General features: G+C 43.4%; 1 protein-coding gene across 4 annotated transcripts; it reads left to right on the top strand.

The window, feature by feature from the left end:
- Positions 1-5,560: 5,560 nt before the first annotated feature.
- On the top strand, positions 5,561-20,289 carry CNBP (CCHC-type zinc finger nucleic acid binding protein). Of its 4 annotated transcripts, none has more exons than XM_010354736.2 (5): positions 5,561-5,786; positions 17,996-18,133; positions 18,231-18,323; positions 18,492-18,690; positions 19,207-20,289. In XM_010354736.2, exons 2-5 carry the CDS (start codon positions 18,010-18,012, stop codon positions 19,322-19,324), a joined length of 534 nt encoding a protein of 177 aa, XP_010353038.1. In that variant the 5' UTR covers positions 5,561-5,786; positions 17,996-18,009; the 3' UTR covers positions 19,325-20,289. The 4 variants fall into 4 exon arrangements, with proteins under 4 accessions (XP_010353038.1, XP_010353047.1, XP_030798668.1 ...); XM_010354745.1 differs by having other exon boundaries at positions 5,595-5,786; positions 17,996-18,112; XM_030942808.1 differs by having other exon boundaries at positions 5,621-5,786; positions 17,996-18,112; positions 18,489-18,690.
- Positions 20,290-21,577: the final 1,288 nt, after the last annotated feature.

Raw genomic sequence — 21,577 nt, 5'->3', positions numbered from 1 at the left:
CAGCTACTCAGGAGGCTGAGGCAGGAGAATCACTTGAACCCGGGAGGTGGAGGTTGCAGTGAGCCAAGATTGCACCATTGCACTCCAGCCAGGGCAACATTGCGAGACCTTGTCTCAAAAAATAAAAATAAAAAAGTTAGCCAGGCGTGGTGGTGGGTGCCTGTAATCCCAGCTACTCCGGAGGCTAAGGCAGGAGAATCACTTGAGCAGGCAGCAGAGGTTGCAGTGAGCCGAGGTTGCACCAGTGCACTCCAGCCTGGGTAACAGAGCAAGACATAAATAAATACATAAATAAATTAATTAACCATACCAAAAAACTCTATTATTTTGATATCTATTACTTAGTTCCAAGTTTAATTAGATTATGTAGATACTTGATATAAAATTACTTTTTTAAAAAAATTAATGCAGCTTCTTTTCTTTTTTTCTTTTCTTTTCTTTTTTTTTTTTTTTTTGAGATGGGATCTCACTCTGTCACCCAGTTTGGAGCTCAGTGGTGCTATCTTGGCTCACTTTAACCTCCACCCTGGGCTCAGGTGATTCTCCCACCTCAGCTTCCTGAGTAGCTGGGACTACAGGCAGGCACCACCACATCTGGCTAATTTTCTGTATTTTTGGTAGAGACAGGGTTTCACTACGTTACCCAGGCTGGTCTCAAACTCCTGAGCTCAAGCAATCTACCTGCTGCAGCCTCTCAAATTGCTGGAATTATAGGCATGAGCCACTGCACCTGGCCAGCTATTTTTCTTTTAAGGAAAAAAAGAGGCTGCTCTGCTTATGGAGTAGTCCTTCTTTATTCCTTTCCTTTATACAAAGAAAAAGAAAAAGAATGGGTGGTTTTACTTTGAAACTTTTACTTTGAAACTTTTTTTTTTTTTGAGATGGAGTCTCGCTCTGTAGCCCAGGTTGGAGTGCAGTGGCGCCATCTCGGCTCACTGCAAGCTCTGCCTCCTGGGTTCACGCCATTCTCCTGCCTCAGCCTCCTGAGTAGCTGGGACCACAGGCACCCGCCACCACGAGGGTCATTTTTTGTATTATTAGTAGAGACGCGGGTTTCACCTTGTTAGCCAGGATGGTCTTGATCTCCTGACCTTGTGATCCGCCCGCCTCAGCCTCTCAAAGTACTGAGATTACAGGCATGAGCCATCGCGCCTGGCCTACTTTGAAACTTTTAAAACTATTTGCAAATACAATTTTTCTCTAACCAGTTAGTTTGCAGTAGAGAGTTTCAATTCAAGGTCACAGAGAAGGAAGCCAACTAACCTATAAAATGCTCACTAAATGACTTGCCAGTGTTTCATATTTTCTTTATCACCAGTTAGCATTTCCTACACCATCACTTTAGAGAGTCAATGGAATTTTATAGGAGTAGGCCTCAGTAACTACTGGGAGGCTAGTAGCACTGTTCAAGCACTTGGGCTGTGTTTGAAGCCTGACCTGTCATTTGTTCACTTTCTGACCTTGAGCAGATTACTTAAACTCTCTCTACCCGTTTCCTCATGCAGATAACACAAGTACTTCTAGGGGGTTTGTGAAAACTAATAAAGAGGTTAAAAACATTGCCCGGCATATAGTAAGCACCCAATACATAAGAATAAGAAATAATATTTGAATGGTAATTATGCCAGAAATGTTACAAGAGCTGTATCTATATTAACAATTAGCTATTACTATTATTACTAATTCCTAGTTCAGGATTCAGCTTAGTAAACTTTCTGCTTCAGAAGCAAATATGAGAGGTGAAAACACCAATTTATTCTCCTCAGTCTTAATTACATACTTTCCAAGTAAAGTCACAAAGCACCATTTCCTTGCTGGCAGGGACAAGACATGGGTTTATATGATATCACCTATCCCCTCAATTTAAGAGCATGTACTAAGCAGTTGGGCATTTAAGCAGAAATTAAGAGTTGCCAGGTATTGCTGCTCAACTGGTACCCATTTTAGGAATGATGCTGAATCATAGCATTTTAGCTGGTCTTCTCTCAGGACACTTAAGGCTAGTTTTTTGTATTTTTAGTAGAGATGGGGTTTCACCATGTTAGCCAGGATGGTCTCGATCTCCTTAGCTCGTGATCCGCCCGCCTTGGCCTCCCAAAGTGCTGGGATTACAGGCGTGAGACACTGTGCCCAGACTTTTTTCTTTTCTTTTCTTTTCTTTTTTTTGAGATGGCGTCTCCCTCTTTCGCGCAGGCTGAAGTGCAGTGGCCCAATTTCGGCTCACTGCAACCTCCACTTCCCAGGTTCAAGTAATTCTCCTGCCTCAGCTTCTTGAGTAGCTGGGATTACAGGTGCCCACCACCACACTCGGCTAATTCTTGTGTTATTAGTAGACCTCAGGTGATCCACCTACCTCCACCTCCCAAAGTGCTGGGAAGTTTTTTTTTTTTCTTTTCTCTTTTCTTTTTTGGAGACTGAGTCTCGCTCTGTCGCCCAGGCTGGAGTGCAGTGGCACAATCTCGGCTCACTTCAAGCTCCGCCTCTCGGGTTCAAGTGATTCTCCTGCCTCAAACACTCGAGTAGCTGGGACTACAGGTGCCCACCACCACGACCGGCTAATTTTTTGTATTTTTAGTAGAGACGGGATTTCACTGTGTTAGCCAGGATGGTCTTGATCTGCTGACCTCGTGATCCGCCCGCCTCGGCCTCCCAAAGTGCTGGGATTACAGCTGTGAGCCACCGCACCCGGCCAGTGCTGGGAAGTTTTTTGTATTTTTAGTAGAGACGGGGGTTTCACCGTGTTAGCCAGGATGGTCTCGATCTCCTGACCTCGTGATCCATCCGCCTCGGCCTCCCGAAGTGCTGGATTACAGGTGTGAGCCACGGAACCTGGCCGACACTTAATACTTTCTTATGGCCCTTGTTATCCTGTAAGTTCTTCAAGGGCAAACTCTGTGTCTTAACTAGTCACCTTTGTAACCCTTGCAATGCTGAGTGTGAGACAACACTGGAGGAGAGGAGGGGAATAAAACATCTCCAGGGAAGAGGAATGTAATGGGAGCCTCTTCAAGTCCCACTGGCAGCTTATCTTTTGAGTGAGCTTTTACCTATTTTCAAACATCTCTAGTAAAATAGGTGTACCAAAGGGCATATCCAGGCAATACAAGCCATTGTAGTTAAATTCCACCATACACCTTTTCTGGAGATAGTCATGGTGCCTAACGATCAGCCTGGCTCTACTAATAATAGTCATTACAGGAAGCTGCACGCCAGGTAGAAGGAGCCATTAGCTGTTAATACTCCACTGCCAAGAAGTAAAGACATTATGTTTCCAGTTCTTCTACTTAAGTCTTTTAAAACCTATAGAACATTATGTCCAGTATCTCTATCTCACACTTACTTTCATTTTCTATAGCTGTTAAAATTTTTGTTTTAAATATTAGGACTATTCCATTCATGGGTCTATAATGAACAGCAAACATTTTATAGAGTACCATGGTTGGAATGGTAAACAAAAATAAGTCAGAAAATATTAACTTTTGGTCCTACAGTAATTTTAACTTGTCCTCCTGGTGTGGTGTGGACACACCCAGGTTGGACTTCATACACAGCCTCTTGCATTATATTGACTCATTGTTAGAGCTCAGGAAGTCACTACCTAAGTGTCTGATTGCTACACTACACATTACCTCAAGATACTATGAAGGTTAATCAGATTACAGAGGGGACATCTATAAAGCTGAGTAAGCCTCTTGGTAATAATACTATATAAATACAAAATACTGTTTTTTATTGGCAGATAATATATCGTGTTTTAGCACAACACATAAGCTGCTAGGCATTTATTCAATTTGATTGGGATTTGGTTAAATTTGGTTAAAAATGTTTTACCTTAGGTTGCTTTAATTGAAAAAATGTTTAAGGCTGGGTGTGGTAGCTCACACCTGTAATCCTAGCACTTTGGCCTAGTACCGCTTGAGGCCAGCAGTTCAAGACCAGCCTGGTCAATATGGTGAAACCCCATCTCTACCAAAAATACAAAAATTAGCCAGGCGTGGTGGAGGGAGCCTGTAATTGCAGCTACTCAGGAGGCTGAGGCAGAATTGGTCGAACATGGGAGGTGGAGGTTGCAGTGAGCTGAGATCACACTCCAGCCTGGGCGACATAAGGAGACTCTGTCTCAAAAAATAGTAATAAATAAATTTAAAAAGTTCAGCTAGGCGCGGTGGCTCATGCCTGTAATCCCAGCAGTTAGGGAGTCTGATCACCACTTTGGGTGGGCGGACCACCTGAGGTCAGGAGTTTGAGACCAGCCTGACCAACATGGAGAAACCCCGCTTCTACTAAAAATACAAAATTAGCTGGGCGTGGTGGCGCATGCCTGTAATCCTAGCTACTCGGAAGGCTGAGGCAGGAGAATCGCTTGAATCCGGGAGGTGGAGGTTGCAGTGAGCCGAGATCGTGCCATCACACTCCTGCCTGGGTGACGGAGCGAGCCTCCGTTCTCAAAAAAAAAAAAAGTTTAAAATATCATTGGTCCTTAAAGCTATGCATTCATTCTCTGATAATTGCTATGTTGAACACAACCTCCTGCTTTACAATGATTAAGCACTAATGATTTGAACCCAGGTTTAATGCCTGATTCTCAACACATGTGCTCTGCCTTCTCACGAACATGATTTCAAAAATCATAGCACTGGGATTCGGGAGTGGTGGCTCATGCCTGTAATGCCAGCGACAGAGCAAGACCCCACTCTTAAAAAAAAAACAAAAAAAACAAAAAACCAGAAAAAGAAATCATAGTATTGAACTGGGAGGTTTCACCGAGATTAAACTTGGGACTCTTCCCTTTTCTGTTTCGAATAAAGCCATTCTAGGATGAGACACAAAATTTTAAAATATTATAGTTTACAGTTACCAATTTAAATTGGGTTTAATCTTGACAAGAATATCTACGGCTATATACACAAATCTTTTTGGAGAAAATACCATACCTAAACTGAAGTCTATTCCTGAATATGACAGACCAGGTCAAAAGGTTTTCCTGGCCCTCCAGGGGGATGTCACTCACAAACGTGCTAAACGTCACAGTCTGGGCCCCACTCCCTTCCATGCTCATGACCTTCCCAGGAAGGCCCCTCGCCCTTACAAGGCACTTTCATCTTGGGAAGATACATCAGTCCTGGAGGAGAAAGCAGCAAGGCCTTCCGCGGCTCACAAAATCAATACAAATCTCAGCCTACATCCCACAGCCGTGACGACCGTGACCTGGCATCCCCTTTTCTGCAAACTTAAATGTTATCTGGAAATCGGGCCTGGCTCTGAAAGCCAAGGGCCTGGCAGGAGCCCAAGAAGGGGGAGAAACTTTCTGCGGCCCCAAGCTAATCGCAGTCACTGCACCGAGACCCGTCCCCTGGCATCCCTTTGCTCCAGCTGACAAGACAGACCACCAAGGTCAGCCAGATTTCCACCCAGTCCGCCCGGGCCCGGACCCAGCTGGGAACGGCCCAAGAAGCATCGGAACCGGGATACCGGCGGGAAAGGCCGCGCCCGGGGCACGGCGGGAAAGGCCGCGGCGCGCAGAAGCACTCGCCCCGCCCCGCGCCGCGCTCTGGTGGGCGGCCCTCCCACGGGCGACACTGATTGGACTACCGAACCCCGCGCGCTGATTGGCCGCGTGGGCGAGGCGGAGGAGAGCCGTGCGCAGCGGCGTATGTGGGGCCGTGTGCAGACCCGCGTGTGGCGCAGGCAAGGACCCTCAAAATAAACAGCCTCTACCTTGCAAGCCGTCTTCTCCAGGCCTGCGTCCGAGTCTCCGCCGCTGCGGGTCCGCCCCGACGCGGAAGGTGAGGGCTGGGGGAGGGGGCTGGCGCTGAGGGAGCCGCAGTGCGGGCCTGGTGTGGTGCGGACAGAGAGGGTAGGGAGCGGCGAGGCGGCGATGGCGGCCGCACTTTGGCCTGCGCCGCTGCTGCGTCAGGCGGGAAGCTCGGCTCTTGCCGCCGCCTCGGACCCGGGTTTCTGGCGCACCGCTGTCGGACGACACTCCTGTCCTTTCTTCGTCCTGGAAAGCTGGGTCGCCGAGCCTGCGGGTCTCTCGGCGCCAGGGCCGCACCCCAGGCCGCAGGATTAGGGTAGAGGAGGCCCGCCCGTGCGCCCTTGGGGCCGAGGCCCTGACGCTTCGAGCGTCGCGGAATGAGGGGCCGAGGGTGGATTTGGCGGGAACTCACTGGAAGGAGTCCGTGTGGTGGGGAAAGGCTCCGACGAAGGGGGGATGGGGTGGGTATAGTCGTGCCGGCCATGTGCTGGGGTCGTGCGTCTGGCGGGCCATGTGCCAAGGGTTTTGGGGGCCTTAGAAAAAGGTTCTTAGGCCGGACGCGGTGGCTCACGCCTGTAATCCCGGCGCTTTGGGAGGCCGAGGCGGGAGGATCAAGAGGTCAGGAGTTCGAGACTAGCCTGGTCAACATGGTGAAACTCTGTCTCTACTAAAATTACAAAAATTAGCCGGGCGTGGTGGCGGGCTCCTGTAATCCCAGCTACTCGGGAGGCTGAGACGGGAAAATCGCGTGAACCCGGGAGGCAGAGGTTGTGGTGAGCCGAGATCGCGCCACTACAGCCTGGGCAACAGAGCGAGACTCCGTCTTTAAAAAAAAAAAAAAAAAGGATTCTTGAAGAAGCCCTTGTGTTTGGGGTGGCGAGACAGTGCTGGAAGACTTGGGAGCCTTTAGTGTTTATACTCCCCGTAGTTGATAGTTCCCGGTTCTTGAATTTTTATCGTCATTTAAATACTAAGTTGTTTGTGTTACATTACCATTCGAAAAGAGGCTGATGGGGCTCACTTTCCCTGAGTCAACACGATTTAAGTTGCTGGGATCCTTTAAAAGCGCCATTACCAGAAAAAACACGAATTTGTCAAACCTCCAAAACCACAGCAGCGGGCGGTAGTCTGCATCATTTCTTGGATTAATGAAACAGATGTAATTACAAACGAGACACGAAATTCAACTAGCCCCCCTCCATCTAGATTTTTCCATATCGTGAGAACCTATTTTAGAATGGCATAATGGTCCACATTTGGGTTTAGGTGTTGATTTTATTATGGGTAAGGCTTGTGCTTGTTCCCACATGTTAACCACATGGCCTCAGCCACAGGGCACTTCCAAAGGAAGTAACTGCTTCTGGTCTTGGGGGTCTTGTGAAAAGAGAACATTGCTCGGTAATCGTCTGTGATTTCAGCTAGTGTGTTTCAGGCATTATTCAGAAGGACTCAGAAGAGGTAAGATAAACCAAAACTGAATTTGTTTTTTGTCTTTTTCAAAGTGAAGGAGGTCTAATGAATATCCCCATCTTGCTTTTAAATTAAATTTTTAAAAGTAGATTTTTTCCCCCTTTCCTATTGTTTGACCCAATTTTGGAGTGAAAGGTAACCAGTTACTATTTCCATTCGAATTTAAATTAGCAATTTTATGTTATTTGTTTGCTCAAGCAATATAACGAGTGTAGAGCTTTGAGGGTTTCAAAAAGATATGAAATGTAGCCCTTATCTCCTGGGCTTCCCCCTCCCCCCTCCTAAATAGTTTTAAATGCTTCTAATGAGTTACTCTGGTTAAGGATAAACACCTGTAAAGTGCCAGGACCCTGGGTACATGCTGTTTTTAGTTTGAGCAGCCTGATTCTTGTCTACAAGAGCTCTTTGTGTATTGGAATATAAAAGGAATAATTTATTACATTCCCAAGGCTAGAATTAAAGACTTAAGTTTTTCAGATTTCATCTCTTGATAACAGTTTTCCTTTAAAAATGTAACTTTTTCTGAGGAACCAAAGGTCCACTTCTTTTTCATATTGGTAACAGTAAAGGTAATGTATTTCAAACAGATGATGCAGTCTGTAAAATATTTTGAACCAAATCAGTGGAAGACCAGGGTTTTTCCTTTTTTTTTTTTTGAGATGGAGTCTCTCACTGTCACCAGGCTGGAGTGCAGTGGCGCGATCTTGGCTCACTGCAACCTCCGCCTCACGAATTCAAGCGATTCTCTTGCCTCAGCCTCCCTGGTAGCTGGGATTACAGGCGCCCACCACCACGCCCAGCTAAGTTTTGTATTTTTAGTAGAGATGGGGTTTCACCATGTTGGCCAGGCTGGTCTCGAACTTCTGACCTTGTGATCGGCCTCCCAAAGTGCTAGGATTACAGGCGTGAGCCACCGTACCCGGCCAGGTTTTTCTTAAACTGGCATTTGAACATCTGGAACAGGCAGGGAGATGTCTTTTTTAAAGTATAAATGTGTTTTGTTATATGATTTGTGACAATTCTACTTGTCTTTTTTGAGAGAGTCTTTCTCTGTTGGCCAGGCTGTAGTGCAGTGGCACAATCTCGGCTCACTGCAACCTCCGTCTCCCGGCCTTAAGCAATTCTTCTGCCTCAGCCTCCCGAGTAGCTGGGATTACAGGCGTGTGCCACCATGCCTGGCTAATTTTTGTAGTTTTTTTTGTAGAGATGGGGTTTCACCATGTTGGCCAGGCTGGTCTCCATCTCCTGACCTCAGGTAATCCACCCGCCTTGGCCTCCCAAAGTGCTGGGATTACAAGGCCTGAGCCACCGTGCCTGGTCAACAATTCTACTTGTCTTTTAAAGTTCAATAAAAATATGTGGCATGTATATGGGATAGTACCAAATTGGTGCCTAAAAGCAATGACACCACCATTGGACTGATTGGAATGATTTGTCTATTGGCTGAAGATTTGACCACAGAGAGGTTTTGCTTTTTTTTCCTTGCAGGACTGAAAAATTAAAAAAAAAAAAAATAGTTCCTTTTTTCTCTTCCTAGCCTCTTGACAGTAAGTAGAGAGCCAGAAGAATGATGCCAAGGCATCCTGACCTGCTGCGTGGAGAACGCTCTTTCTCACTTAATAGAACTCTTATTCTGGCAGTGTCAGATGCTGCTGCAGCAAGGGAATGCTGTTGAGTGATTGCAGTAAGCTATGCAGCATTTTCATGTTTAAAACTACTGGGATGATAAAGTGAGAACTTGAGGCCACCAAATTTCAAGTTGTAATTAGAAGGATTTTGTTAATTAGGAATATGAGTGCTACAGTGATCACCTGTAAATACAAATGAGGTGTTAACTAGTGAATCGAGTTGCCAGTGTTTGTGTGTTTGGTGAGACTCCTAAGTTCTGCCATGAAGTTAAAGAAAATACCTGTCTTAAGATTCAAGAAACCTGTGTGAATGAATTCAAAGTAATTATGACTAGATTTTTTTGTAAAGCTATCAGTTCTAGTTTTACTTTGATTTTTATCTAAAGAGAAATACAGAATGAATAGAGCGTTACAATTCAATGTGTGGTTTTTTTAAGTTACTAGATACATAGTAGTAATACTTCTATGTAATATTTTGAAGAAAGGAGTGAATTGGTATAATTCCCTACTTTAAAAATATTACACAATAGCATTTTTGTCATATATTATCATAGCATTTTTGTGTACTTTACCACTTTTTTTTTTTTTTTTTCTTGAGATGGAATCTTGCTCTGTCACCCAGGCTGGAGTGCAATGGCAGGATCTCAGCTCACTGCAACCTCTGCCTCCTGGGTTCAAGCCATTCTCCTGCCTCAGCCTCCTGAGTAGCTAGGACTATAGGCATGTGCCACCACACCCGGCTAATTTTTGTGTTTTTAGGTTTTTTTGTGTGTTTTGGAGATGGAGTCTCGCTCCGTCACCCACACTGGAGTGCAAATGGCATGATCTCAGCTCACTGCAACCTCCACCTCCTGGGTTCAAGTGATTCTCTTGCCTCAGTCTCCTGAATAGCTGAGATTATAGGCACGCACCACGATGGCCAGCTGATTTTTGTATTTTTAGTAGAGACAGGATTTCACCATGTTGGCTAGGCTGCCGACCTCAAGTGATCTTCTCGCGTTGGCCTCCCAGAGTGCTGGGATTACAGGCATGAGCCACTGTGCCCGGCCTCAACTCTTAACCAAAGCCTTTGCAGAGGATTTAGAGCAAGATTCTTGAAATCCTGACTGTAGTACTTTCTAGCTGTGTGGCTTTGGGTAAGTCACTTGGTGTCAGATTTTCTTATTTTTTATCTTTTTGAGACAGAGTCTCGCACTGTCGCCCAGGCAGCCACCGCCTCCTGGGTTCACACCATTCTCCTGTCTCAGCCTCCTGAGTAGCTGGGACTACAGTCGCCTGCCACCACGCCCAGCTAATTTTTTGTATTTTTAGTAGAGATGGGGTTTCACCGTGTTAGCCAGGATAGTCTCGATCTCCTGACCTTGTGATCCGCCCACCTCGGCCTCCCAAAGTGCTGGGATTACAGGCATGAGCCATTGCACCCAGCCAATGTCAGATCTTTAGTTTGTCATTAAAATGGAGCAAGAATACATAACTTGTAAGGTTGTAAGATTATAGATATGTTTACTAATGCCTGACTTATAGATACCCAGCTACTAATTAAAACCCTTCAAGAATTCAGGGCAGGCAGAAATGGATGTAATTAACCAAGGTCAGACAGTAAATGCAGGAACCAGGATAAAAATATAGAATGGCTCCCGGGTAAGTATTCTGTTTTCCATTATTCTGGCTAGAATGTGGGTAATACAGAATGTATATTGCTTCCTTTCATTGCTTTTTTTTTTTTTAGGTGGAGATTTGCTTTTGTTGCAGTGTTAGCTCACTGCAACCTCTACCTCCCAGGTTCAAGCGATTCTCCTGCTTCAGCCTCCTGAGTATCTGGGACTACAGGCACGTGCCACCACACCCAACCAATTTTGTATTTTTAGGAGAGACGGATTTCTCCGTGTTGGTCAGGCTGGTCTCCAGCCCCCAACCTCAGGTGATCCGCCCACCTCAGCCTCCCAGCACTTTGGGAGGCCGAGGCAGGTGGATCATGAGGTCAGGAGATCGAGACCATCCTGGCTAACACGGTGAAACCCTGTCTCTACTAAAAATACAAAAAAAAAAAAAGTAGCCAGGCGTGGTGGCGGGCACTTATAGTCCCAGCTACTGGGGAAGCTGAGGCAGGAGAATGGGGTGAACCTGGGAGGCGGAGCTTGCAGTGAGCCGAGATCACGCCACTGCACTCCAGCGTGGGCAACAGAGTGAGACTGTCTCAAAAAAAAAAAAAATCTGAGGTGTTTTAGTACCATGTTGGAACACCAAACTGACTTAATGGAGCATAATAATGCATGTGTACATTCAGAGGGTAAAAGCTCCAATATGGTCTAAATGGAGTTAAGTGAACAACATGAATGAGTCAGGGATAACCCTGAGCTTGCAAAAAGTAAGGATATATACAAATGTGAATGTGTACAGCGGTGTTAGGAAAACCATATAAAGTAATAAAGATAGCCAGAATCATACCCTCCTTTGCTAGTGTCATTTTTATCTCCAGCTTTCCTGTTGCTACTTTATTTTAAATGTATTTTGTAGGACAGAGTTATGATCATTCTATTTATTAGAACCCTGATTGTTAGTCTTGACCACATACTATTAGATTTTAGTAGTTTACTAGATTTGTTCTTAATATCAATAGTATGGTAAAATTACGTTAAGGAAGACAAATTTAGTAACCATTTGTGGTTTCTTTAATTCCAAGATAAGTTCAAAATTTGAAAAATAGTTACACCTCTTAGTTTAGCATACATGGCTCCCCAGTGAATCGTCAGTCTTGTCAGACCCTTTTTTTTTTGAGACGGAATCTCGCTCTGTCGCCCAGGCTGGAGTGCAGTGGTGTGATCTGGGCTCATTGCAAACTTTGCCTCCTGGGTTCAAACAATTCTTGTGCGTCAGCCTCCTGAGTAGCTGGGATTACAGGCACGCGCCACCACGTCCAGCTAATTTTTGTATTTTTAGTAGAGACAGGGTTTCTACCATGTTGGCCAGCTGGTCTCAAACTCCTGACCTCAGGTGATCCATCTGCCTCGGCCTCCCAGGATGCTGGGATTACAGGCATGGGCCACCCGGCCTGGTCCAGACCTTATGTTGACTGTCTTAGTCATTTCTTCCCTTGCCTGGCATGCCCTGTGCTCCTATCACCCTTTAAAGTAGTTTGTATCATAAAAATTTGATACACAAAAATTGAAACTTAGGACAAATATCTTGATGTCTGGTAGTTGAAAATTTGAACTGATTTGGAAATCACCAGTTTTTCTCCTCTTAATTTCTTTTCCATTCCATTCTGGAAATAGACTGTAAGGTGGGAAACAAGTAGAAGCAGTTAGTCTCGCTCTAAACCTGCTATGTAATAGACATTGGACTGAGTTCTGTCTACTGTCTGTAAGCAGTCAAAAGTAGAAAGAATATGTACCCAGGAGACAAAAACTTTGGTTATTAAATTGAATATATATTAAGCACAAGGTACTGTGTAACAATTCTTACCACACATCAGTTTTATTATTTCCCTTTTACAAGTAAGACAGAGATGGGTAGTCAGATGTCTTTGAGGTAACACAGCAAGTAGTTAAACTGGGTTAAGTGATTAACCCAGGTTGAGTATGGTTCCGAAATCTCTTACAGTGTCAGGCAGGCTACATCAGTGCAGTATACATATATCAGGTTTCATGAAAATTTTTTTCCAGAGAAAACAAACCCAAGGAACCTTTAGTAACTGGTCCCTTATATTAGTGGTTTTTAGCAAAAGGAAGAAAATAGGTGTTTTTCGGCTGCCTGACAAAAGTGAAAAACATTTTGTTTTTTATTGAAGTTAGTATGTATGTTTTGTAGCATTGCATAAAATAGTACTGAAGTCTAATTGACTATGAATTCTTGGACTTACAGAACCTGGATGACAAATTAGAGGTTCTGATCTGGCTGCTGACTTTTTTAGTTGTCTTGGGTGTAAATTTCTCGGCTACATGTGGGGATGGTGTTAGATAATCTGAAAAAAATCTAATTTTCGTGGTTTTATGATTCAGCAGTTTTCTTCCTTTGATATTTTCTAGTCTTTGCTTTATTATAGACTGGAATCCCAAAAATAACAATTACAAGTAGAAGATACTTCTGTTACTGGATTTGTAAAAAAGTTACATTGGAAATGTCCTTTGAGTGGTTGGCCCTGATACCTGTCAGAAGCTGAAAGTTGTGGATCCTAAATTCATTTGGGCAGAATCTTACCTATGGTTTCAGAAAGCTGAGAGTTTCAGAGAGTGACTATAGTCAGTCCTTAGGGAATACAAAATTGAGAATACATCATTACTTTAAATTAATGGTGCAGTAACTCTGGTGACTGATAGCAGTAATTTAGATGCTTTGTTGTTAGTACTTGATTAGATTGGATTGGGTCAGTAGTTTCATTCACCAAATTACTAAAGACCCCTGCCCCCCCCACCCCCAAAAAATTAAAATACTGAGTTACATGATGGCTACTAAAAGGATAACTGGGCCGGGCGCGGTGGCTCAAGCCTGTAATCCCAGCACTTTGGGAGGCCGAGACGGGCGGATCACGAGGTCAGGAGATCGAGACCATCCTGGCTAACACGGTGAAACCCCGTCTCTACTAAAAATACAAAAACTAGCCGGGCGAAGTGGCGGGCGCCTGTAGTCCCAGCTACTCGGGAGGCTGAGGCAAGAGAATGGCGTAAACCCGGGAGGCGGAGCTTGCAGTGAGCTGAGATCCGGCCACTGCACTCCAGCCTGGGCGACAGAGCGAGACTCTGCCTCAAAAAAAAAAAAAAAAAAAAAAAAAAAAAAAAAAAAGGATAACTGTATGGGGTGTTCGATGATTCAAAGGTTAATTACTTGGTCTCTACCTTCCAGGAATATGATACAAGGCAATGTGGTACTGCCATTAGACAGATACTAACAGAGTGTCCTGGTACTTAATAGGAAGGATAGTTCCAGGCTGGGAGATGTAGTCAGATTCTTTTATAGAGTTGGCATTTGAGTTGGCGCACGAAGGTTGGAAAAAGTTGTAACAGGTGGAAAAGGAGCAGGGGAGACCAGGACAGTGAAAATCCAGCCAGGAGCAGTCATAGGCAATGAGACAGACTCATGGAGCCATGATTCTCAGCTGTCTTACCTTACCTTAGTTTTCCTAAGGAATATCATGGAATTCTGTAAAGACCTTTAAACTCAATACATTCATATGAGATGAGTGCTAGGATCGGGACCTGCTGCCTAATATAAGTAGTGTGAGTCTAAAACATTGTGGAAAGCAGTTAGTTTAATAATGTTGTTAAAGAGACAAGTCTATCACAAGGGACCAGTTACCAGTGAAACTGTAGACCACCTGATTCACTCTAATAGGGTTGGCCAAAGGGAGGAGAGGACAGATTGCATACATAGTACCTAAGGACACTGAAAGACCTCTTTAAAAAGCATGTCATATTGATGATGTTTGAAGGCTATTAATGTTTTTCTTCCCTTTTAAGGCTTAGTGTTTTTTTTTTTTTTTTTCTTTATTAGCATTAATTTACTCTAGTAAAATTATGTGTAACTAAAAGCGGCAAAACAGGCTGGGCGCAGTGGCTCACGCCTGTAATCCCAGCACTTCGGGAGACCAAGACAGGCAGATCACGAGGTCAGGAGGTCGAGACCATCCTGGCCAACATGGTGAAACTTGTCTCTACTAAAATACAAAAAAATTAGCCGGGCATAGTAGTGCACGCCTGTAGTCCCAGCTATGCAGAGGCTGAGGCAGGGGAATTGCTTGAACCCGGGAGGTTAAGGTTGCAGTGAGCCAAGATTGTGCCACCATATTGCAGCCTGGTGACAGAGCGAGACTCCGTCACACACACACAAAAGGCAAAACAGGTAAAACTTCTGTTCTAGTGTGCAAAGTTCTGCCTTTGCCACTGAGGTGCATATCTTTTTTACAGAACATTTTTGTTTTTTGAGACGGAGTCTCGCTCTGTCGCCTAGGCTGGAGCGCAGTGGCCCAATCTCAGCTCACTGCAACCTCCGCCTCCCAGGTTCAGGCGATTCTCTTGCCTCAGCCTCTCTCAAGTAGCTCGGACTACAGGTGCGCACCACCACACCCAGCAAATTTTTTTTATTTTAGTAGAGTTGGGGTTTCACCATGTTGGCCAGGATGGTCTTGATCTCCTGACCTCATGATCCACCTGCCTCCCAAAGTGCTGGGATTACAAGCGTGAGCCACTGCGTCTGGCCTAATTTTGTATTTCTAGTAGAGATGGAGTTTTACTGTGTTGTTCAGACTGATCTCAAACTCTTGACCTCTGGTGATCCTCTTGCCTTGGCGTCCACCACGCTTGGCTAATTTTGTTGTTGTTGTTGTTGTTGTTGTTGTTTTGTATTTTTAGTAGAGACGGAGTTTCACCGTGTTAGCCAGGATCGTCTCCATCTCCTGACCTCGTGATCCACCTGTCTCGGCCTCCCAAAGTGCTGGGAGTACAGGCGTGAGCCACCGTGCCCAGCCTGGTTTTGTATTTTAAACAAGATGTATCTTGTTTAAATATCAAATTATAAAATATTCAGGCCTTGCATATTGTCTGGATTATACTCTAAAAGTAATCATTTATGTGTAAATAATTCCTTGAGAGCAATAGTTAAATGAGCTCAACTGGAGAAGATAGACTATTTTATATGCCTTTTTTTGTTGTTGTTTTTTTTTTTTTTTTTTTTGAGACAGAATTTTGCTCTTGTAGCCCAGGTTGGAGTCCAATTGCATGATCTCGGCTCACTGCCACCTCTTACCTCCTGGGTTCAAGCGATTCTCCTGCCTCAGCCTCCCGAGTAGCTGGGATTATAGGCATGCGCCACCAAGCCTGGCTAATTTTGCATTTTTAGTAGAGATGGGGTTTCACCATGTTGGCCAGGCTGGTCTCGAACTCCCAACCTCAGGTGATCTGTCTTCCTCGGCCTCCCAAAGCGCTGGGATTACAGATGTGAGCCACTGCACCCAGGCTGCCATTCATTTTTTTTTTTTTTTTTTTTTAAATCCTGACTCTTCCCTTTGGTGGAAACCGGCAAATACTTTACATAATTTAGGATGCTTGATACTAGTATAGTTAAGAAATAATGATTACAAAGCAGATACTGTTTGAAATTCTGTAAAAATCTGTTTTTAATCTCCTTCACTGGCTGGTTTCTTCTGACTAGAAATACGTTTTGTGCATCTGAAAGCACCAATAACTCATAGCCAAATAATTTTTTTTGGTAATATGTTCATAGGCAAATGGCAAGAGTTAGTAGAAAGTTAAACAGTTACTGAAAGTGGAGAACCTTGCCATTTTTCTGACTGCCTTTTGGGTCTTTGGTGTTGTGGTTGGGTTAGCTAATTCAATTATCCAGTCAGTTTTACTCAGTTGGAAATATGTTTTTCTAGATGATGATGCCTGTGCTTAGGTTTGAGAGGATATGTAAAATACGACTTTGTGTGCCATTGTTTGACAATGGAATTAAGGGTAAAAATATTGAGATATGGAAGTGTGAAAATATAGTTACATTGTTTTCATTCCATTCTATTCCATTTCATTCTATTTTAAGAATAGCCTCAATTTATTTTTAGATTATTACATAAGAAGTACAAAATCTATTTGCTTTAGTGGGAGTTTTATTTTTATTTTAAAATGATACCCAATTAAAGGAGTTTATCATGAAATTCTAAGTTGCATTGTTTAAAATGTAAAATTACAGAAACATTTGGAAAGGGGAGAATAAAAGAAAAGAAAACAAAACACAAATGTTCCCAGTGCTGTATGTGCCATTATTAGCGCTTTGGTGTAACTCATGGTCATTTTCCTCGTGTTTTTATTATACAGTCGTCTCTTGGTATCTGTGGAAAAGTGGTTCCACGAACTCCCTCAGATACCAGAATCCTCCTATGTTCAAGTCCCTGATATAAAATAGTGTAGTACTTGCAATAGAACCTTTGCACATCTTTTTATATACTTTAAAATCATCTCTAGATTACTTACAATACCTAGCACAATGTAAATGCTGAATAAGTAGTTGTTAACGTATTGTTTAGGGAATAATGGCAAGAAAAGTCTGCATGTTCAATACAGATGCAACTTGTTTTTCCACTGAATATTTTTATTCCGAGGTTGGTTGAATTCATGGATGCAGAACCCATGGATATAGAGGGCCACTGTACTTGTACTATCTAGAGATAAAATTTGTGTCTTGCATTTGTTTTAACATACCTGTTCTAAGGAATATCTCAGTCACCAGGCAAGTGCTGCAGTATTGCTAGGTACTATATCAGGTGCTAAGGTTAAGAGAGTATTTTCCTTCACTGACTCCTCACTCTGAGAATCCATTTTCTGTGTGCGTGTGTGTGTATGTATGTCTCACTTTGTCCCCTAGGCTGGAGTGCAGTGACATGATCTCTGCTCACTGCAACCTCCACCTCCCAGGTTCAAGTGATTCTTCTGCCTCAGCCTCTCGAGTAGCTGGGATTACAGGCGCATGCCACCATGCCCGGCTATTTTTTGTATTTTTAATAGAGACGGAATTTCGCCATGTTGGCCAGGCTGGTGTCAAAACTCCTGACCTCAGATGGTCCACCTGCCTCGGCCTCCCAAAGTGCTAGGATTACAGGTGTGAGCCACCGCGCCTGGCCCCTACCAATTATTTGTTCTCATAATGGATTTTCACTGACCCTAACCCTGTAAATTCCATCACTTCCATCAATAACTATTAACGTGTATATTATAATAGGTCTATAATAAGCATGTAGTTGTATGATTATTTTATTTTTTTGAGACGGAGTCTCACTCTGTTGCCCAGGCTGGAATCCAGTGGCACCGTCTCAGCTCACTGCAACCTCCGCCTCCCGGTTCACTCCATTCTCCTGCCTCAGCCTCCCAAAGTAGCTGGGATTATAGGCGCCCGCCACCTTACCCGGCTACTTTTTGGATTTTTAGTAGAGATGAGGTTTCACCATGTTAGCCAAGATGGTCTCGATCTCATGATCCACCCACCTTGGCCTCCCAAAGTGCTGGGATCACAGGCCTCTGCACCCAGCTATTTTTTTAACTGATGTATTAGCTAGCTTTTCCCCCCATAATAGTTTTCCAAAAATACATTAAACGAGAATAAAAGTTAAAAGAACTTTCAGTGGTTTAATGTTGTTACTTTTAATATTTCAAAGATCTGACTGCAGCCATGAGCAGCAATGAGTGCTTCAAGTGTGGACGATCTGGCCACTGGGCCCGGGAATGTCCTACTGGTGGAGGCCGTGGTCGTGGAATGAGAAGCCGTGGCAGAGGTGGTTTTACCTCGGATAGAGGTATTTTGTCGACTAGCAAAATTTGAAGTACTTCAGTATTTGTTAGTATCAAGACTGGTCTGACTAGCCGAATTCTCTTTGTTTTTGCTCAAAACAGGTTTCCAGTTTGTTTCCTCATCTCTCCCAGACATCTGTTATCGCTGTGGTGAGTCTGGTCATCTTGCCAAGGATTGTGATCTTCAGGAGGATGGTAAGTATTTAACACTTCCTTTTCATACACCTCTAGAGTTTGGAGAAGTGAGCACACGCAACTGCGTATAGCATTTCCACCTTTGAGGTTTTGTATTGTATAATTTAAAACATAACACGTTGTAAAGGTTTTATAGTCTTGGTCTGTTTCTTTTCCTTATTGTTGAAGCCTGCTATAACTGCGGTAGAGGTGGCCACATTGCCAAGGACTGCAAGGAGCCCAAGAGAGAGCGAGAGCAATGCTGCTACAACTGTGGCAAACCAGGCCATCTGGCTCGTGACTGCGACCATGCAGATGAGCAGAAGTGCTATTCTTGTGGAGAATTCGGACACATTCAAAAAGACTGCACCAAAGTGAAGTGCTATAGGTAAGGTGTCAGAAAGTTGTTAGAAGAAAACTCATTGCAGAGATTCTTCCAGAGATGAATTAGCTATAAATAAATGGAAGGGCTTTAATAAATTCAGTGAAAGTTAGCTGTGACCAGATAAGACCAATTTTCACCATACATAACTGGCAGTCTGTCTGTATATAATTTTGTATTCTACCCTGATATCCTGTAGCTTATGGTACAAGGACAGTTTTCACAACTGGATTTTTTTAATATGTAAAAATAAGAGTGTTATAGTTTGAAACTTCCAGAGACTTCATAGAAAGCTCTATAATTAATACACATAAATCTTTTATCATGTAACCAGAAATCTTTGGCTGTTTGTGACATGTAAAGTGTATAATTTGATAAATATTGTGTACATGTCTGTGAAACCTTAGGGGTTAATTGCATGAAGACAAGGATCACGCGTTTTGTTCGGCATCGTGACTGTTGCTTTGGTAGACAGTTTTGTTCTGAGGCCCATTGTGAAAAGTATTTTAATTTCTTTTTTAGGTGTGGTGAAACTGGTCATGTAGCCATCAACTGCAGCAAGACAAGTGAAGTCAACTGTTACCGCTGTGGCGAGTCAGGGCACCTTGCACGGGAATGCACAATTGAGGCTACAGCCTAATTATTTTCCTTTGTCGCCCCTCCTTTTTCTGATTGATGGTTGTATTATTTTCTCTGAATCCTCTTCACTGGCCAAAGGTTGGCAGATAGAGGCAACTCCCAGGCCAGTGAGCTTTACTTGCCGTGTAAAAGGAGGAAAGGGGTGGAAAAAACCGACTTTCTGCATTTAACTACAAAAAAAAGTTTATGTTTAGTTTGGTAGAGGTGTTATGTATAATGCTTTGTTAAAGAACCCCCTTTCCGTGCCACTGGTGAATAGGGATTGATGAATGGGAAGAGTTGAGTCAGACCAGTAAGCCCGTCCTGGGTTTGTTGAACATGTTCCCATGTAGGAGGTAAAACCAATTCTGGAAGTGTCTATGAACTTCCATAAATAACTTTAATTTTAGTATAATGATGGCCTTGGATTGTCTGACCTCAGTAGCTATTAAATAACATCAAGTAACATCTGTATCAGGCCCTACATAGAACATACAGTTGAGTGGGAGTAAACAAAAAGATAAACGTGCGTGTTAATGGCTGTTCGAGAGAAATCGGAATAAAAGCCTAAACAGGAACAACTTCATCACAGTGTTGATGTTGGACACATAGATGGTGATGGCAAAGGTTTAGAACACATTTTTTTCAAAGACTAAATCTAAAACCCAGAGTAAACATCAATGCTCAGAGTTAGCATAATTTGGAGCTATTCAGGAATTGCAGAGAAATGCATTTTCACAGAAATCAAGATGTTATTTTTGTATACTATATCACTTAGACAACTGTGTTTCATTTGCTGTAATCAGTTTTTAAAAGTCAGATGGAAAGAGCAACTGAAGTCCTAGAAAATAGAAATGTAATTTTAAACTATTCAATAAAGCTGGAGGAGGAAGGGGAGTTTGACTAAAGTTCTTTTTTGTTTCAAATTTTCATTAATGTATATAGTGCAAAATACCATATTAAAGAGGGGAATGTGGAGGACTGAAAGCTGACAGTTTGGACTTTTCTTTTTGTACTTAAGTCATGTCTTCAATAATGAAAATTGCTGTTAAAAGGATGTATAGGATTTAGATACTTTTGCAAAGCTATAGAAAATTCTCTTTGTAATGCATTATAATAATGCCCTTGAGTTCTGTGTTCAGTCTGAACAAGTTTTTTGGTGGTGGTGGTTTTGTTTTATTTTGGAGATGGAGTCTTGCTCTGTTGCCCAGGCTGGAGTGCAGCGATGGGATCTCGGCTCACTGCAACCTCCACCTCCCGGGTTCAAGCAATTCTCCTGCCTCAGCCTCCTGAGTAGCTGGGATTACAGGCACCTGCCACCACGTTCTGCTAATTTTTTGTATTTTTAGTTGAGACGGAGTTTCACCATGTTGGTCGGGCTGGTCTCAAACTCCTGACCTCAGGTGATCCACCTGCCTCCCCCTCCCAAAGTGCTAGTATTACAGGCGTGAGCCACCGTGTCCGTCCCATTCTGAACAGTTTTAATACCATTGCTGTTTTAGTGTTTTGTGTTTTTTGAGACACAGTCTTGCTCTGTTGCCCAGGCTAGAGTGCAATGGTGCGATCTCAGCTCACTGCAGCCGCCGCCCCCGCCCCTGCCCCCCACTTCAAGTAGTTCTCCTGCCTCAGCCTCCCAAGTAGCTGGAACTACAGGCGTCCGCCACCACACCCAGCTAATTTTTGTATTTTTAGTAGAGACGGGGTTTCACTTTGTTGGTCAGGCTGGTCTCCAACTGTTGACCTCAGGTGAGCCAATGTGCCCCACCTTTTCCTGGGTTTCATAAGGATCTGAAGTGGTGGATTCCTTGTTTTTGCTAGTATGTTATTTAGAGTTGAGATGGACCTTAAAATTCACCTGTTTTAACTCACTTTGTAGATGAGTTAAATTTAATTTACTTAAGGATATACAGTTAGAGCCTCAACCATTCTTCACTCCCCATGCTGTTTCCCCCTCCTTTGACATTAAATGCAGTAGGCGTCATATACTTTTTCCATTTAGTTCATTTTCCCCTTCCATGCTGCTTTGTGATTCTTCACTTGGGGTATGAGTTTTTCATCCTTCATGCAGGGTTCTGTCAGTTCATGGTATAGCGATTCAGTGTTAAAATGGTGGTGTCTCAGCTGTGCTGTGCACATTCCAACCATGTCAAATTATCTAATAGTCCAAAGGTATTACCAAAAAGGTAATAACATACTCATTTCTTTATGAATATAAGCTTATAATATTTTTTCATGTGCTATTTTTACTGAGCAAATTGTATGTCTCACATGTTAA

The sequence above is a fragment of the Rhinopithecus roxellana genome, chromosome 1 (genome assembly GCF_007565055.1).
Source record: "Rhinopithecus roxellana isolate Shanxi Qingling chromosome 1, ASM756505v1, whole genome shotgun sequence".
NCBI lineage: Eukaryota > Metazoa > Chordata > Mammalia > Primates > Cercopithecidae > Rhinopithecus > Rhinopithecus roxellana.
Note: the sequence above shows the minus strand (reverse complement) of the source record. Positions and strands in the feature narration are given on the sequence as shown.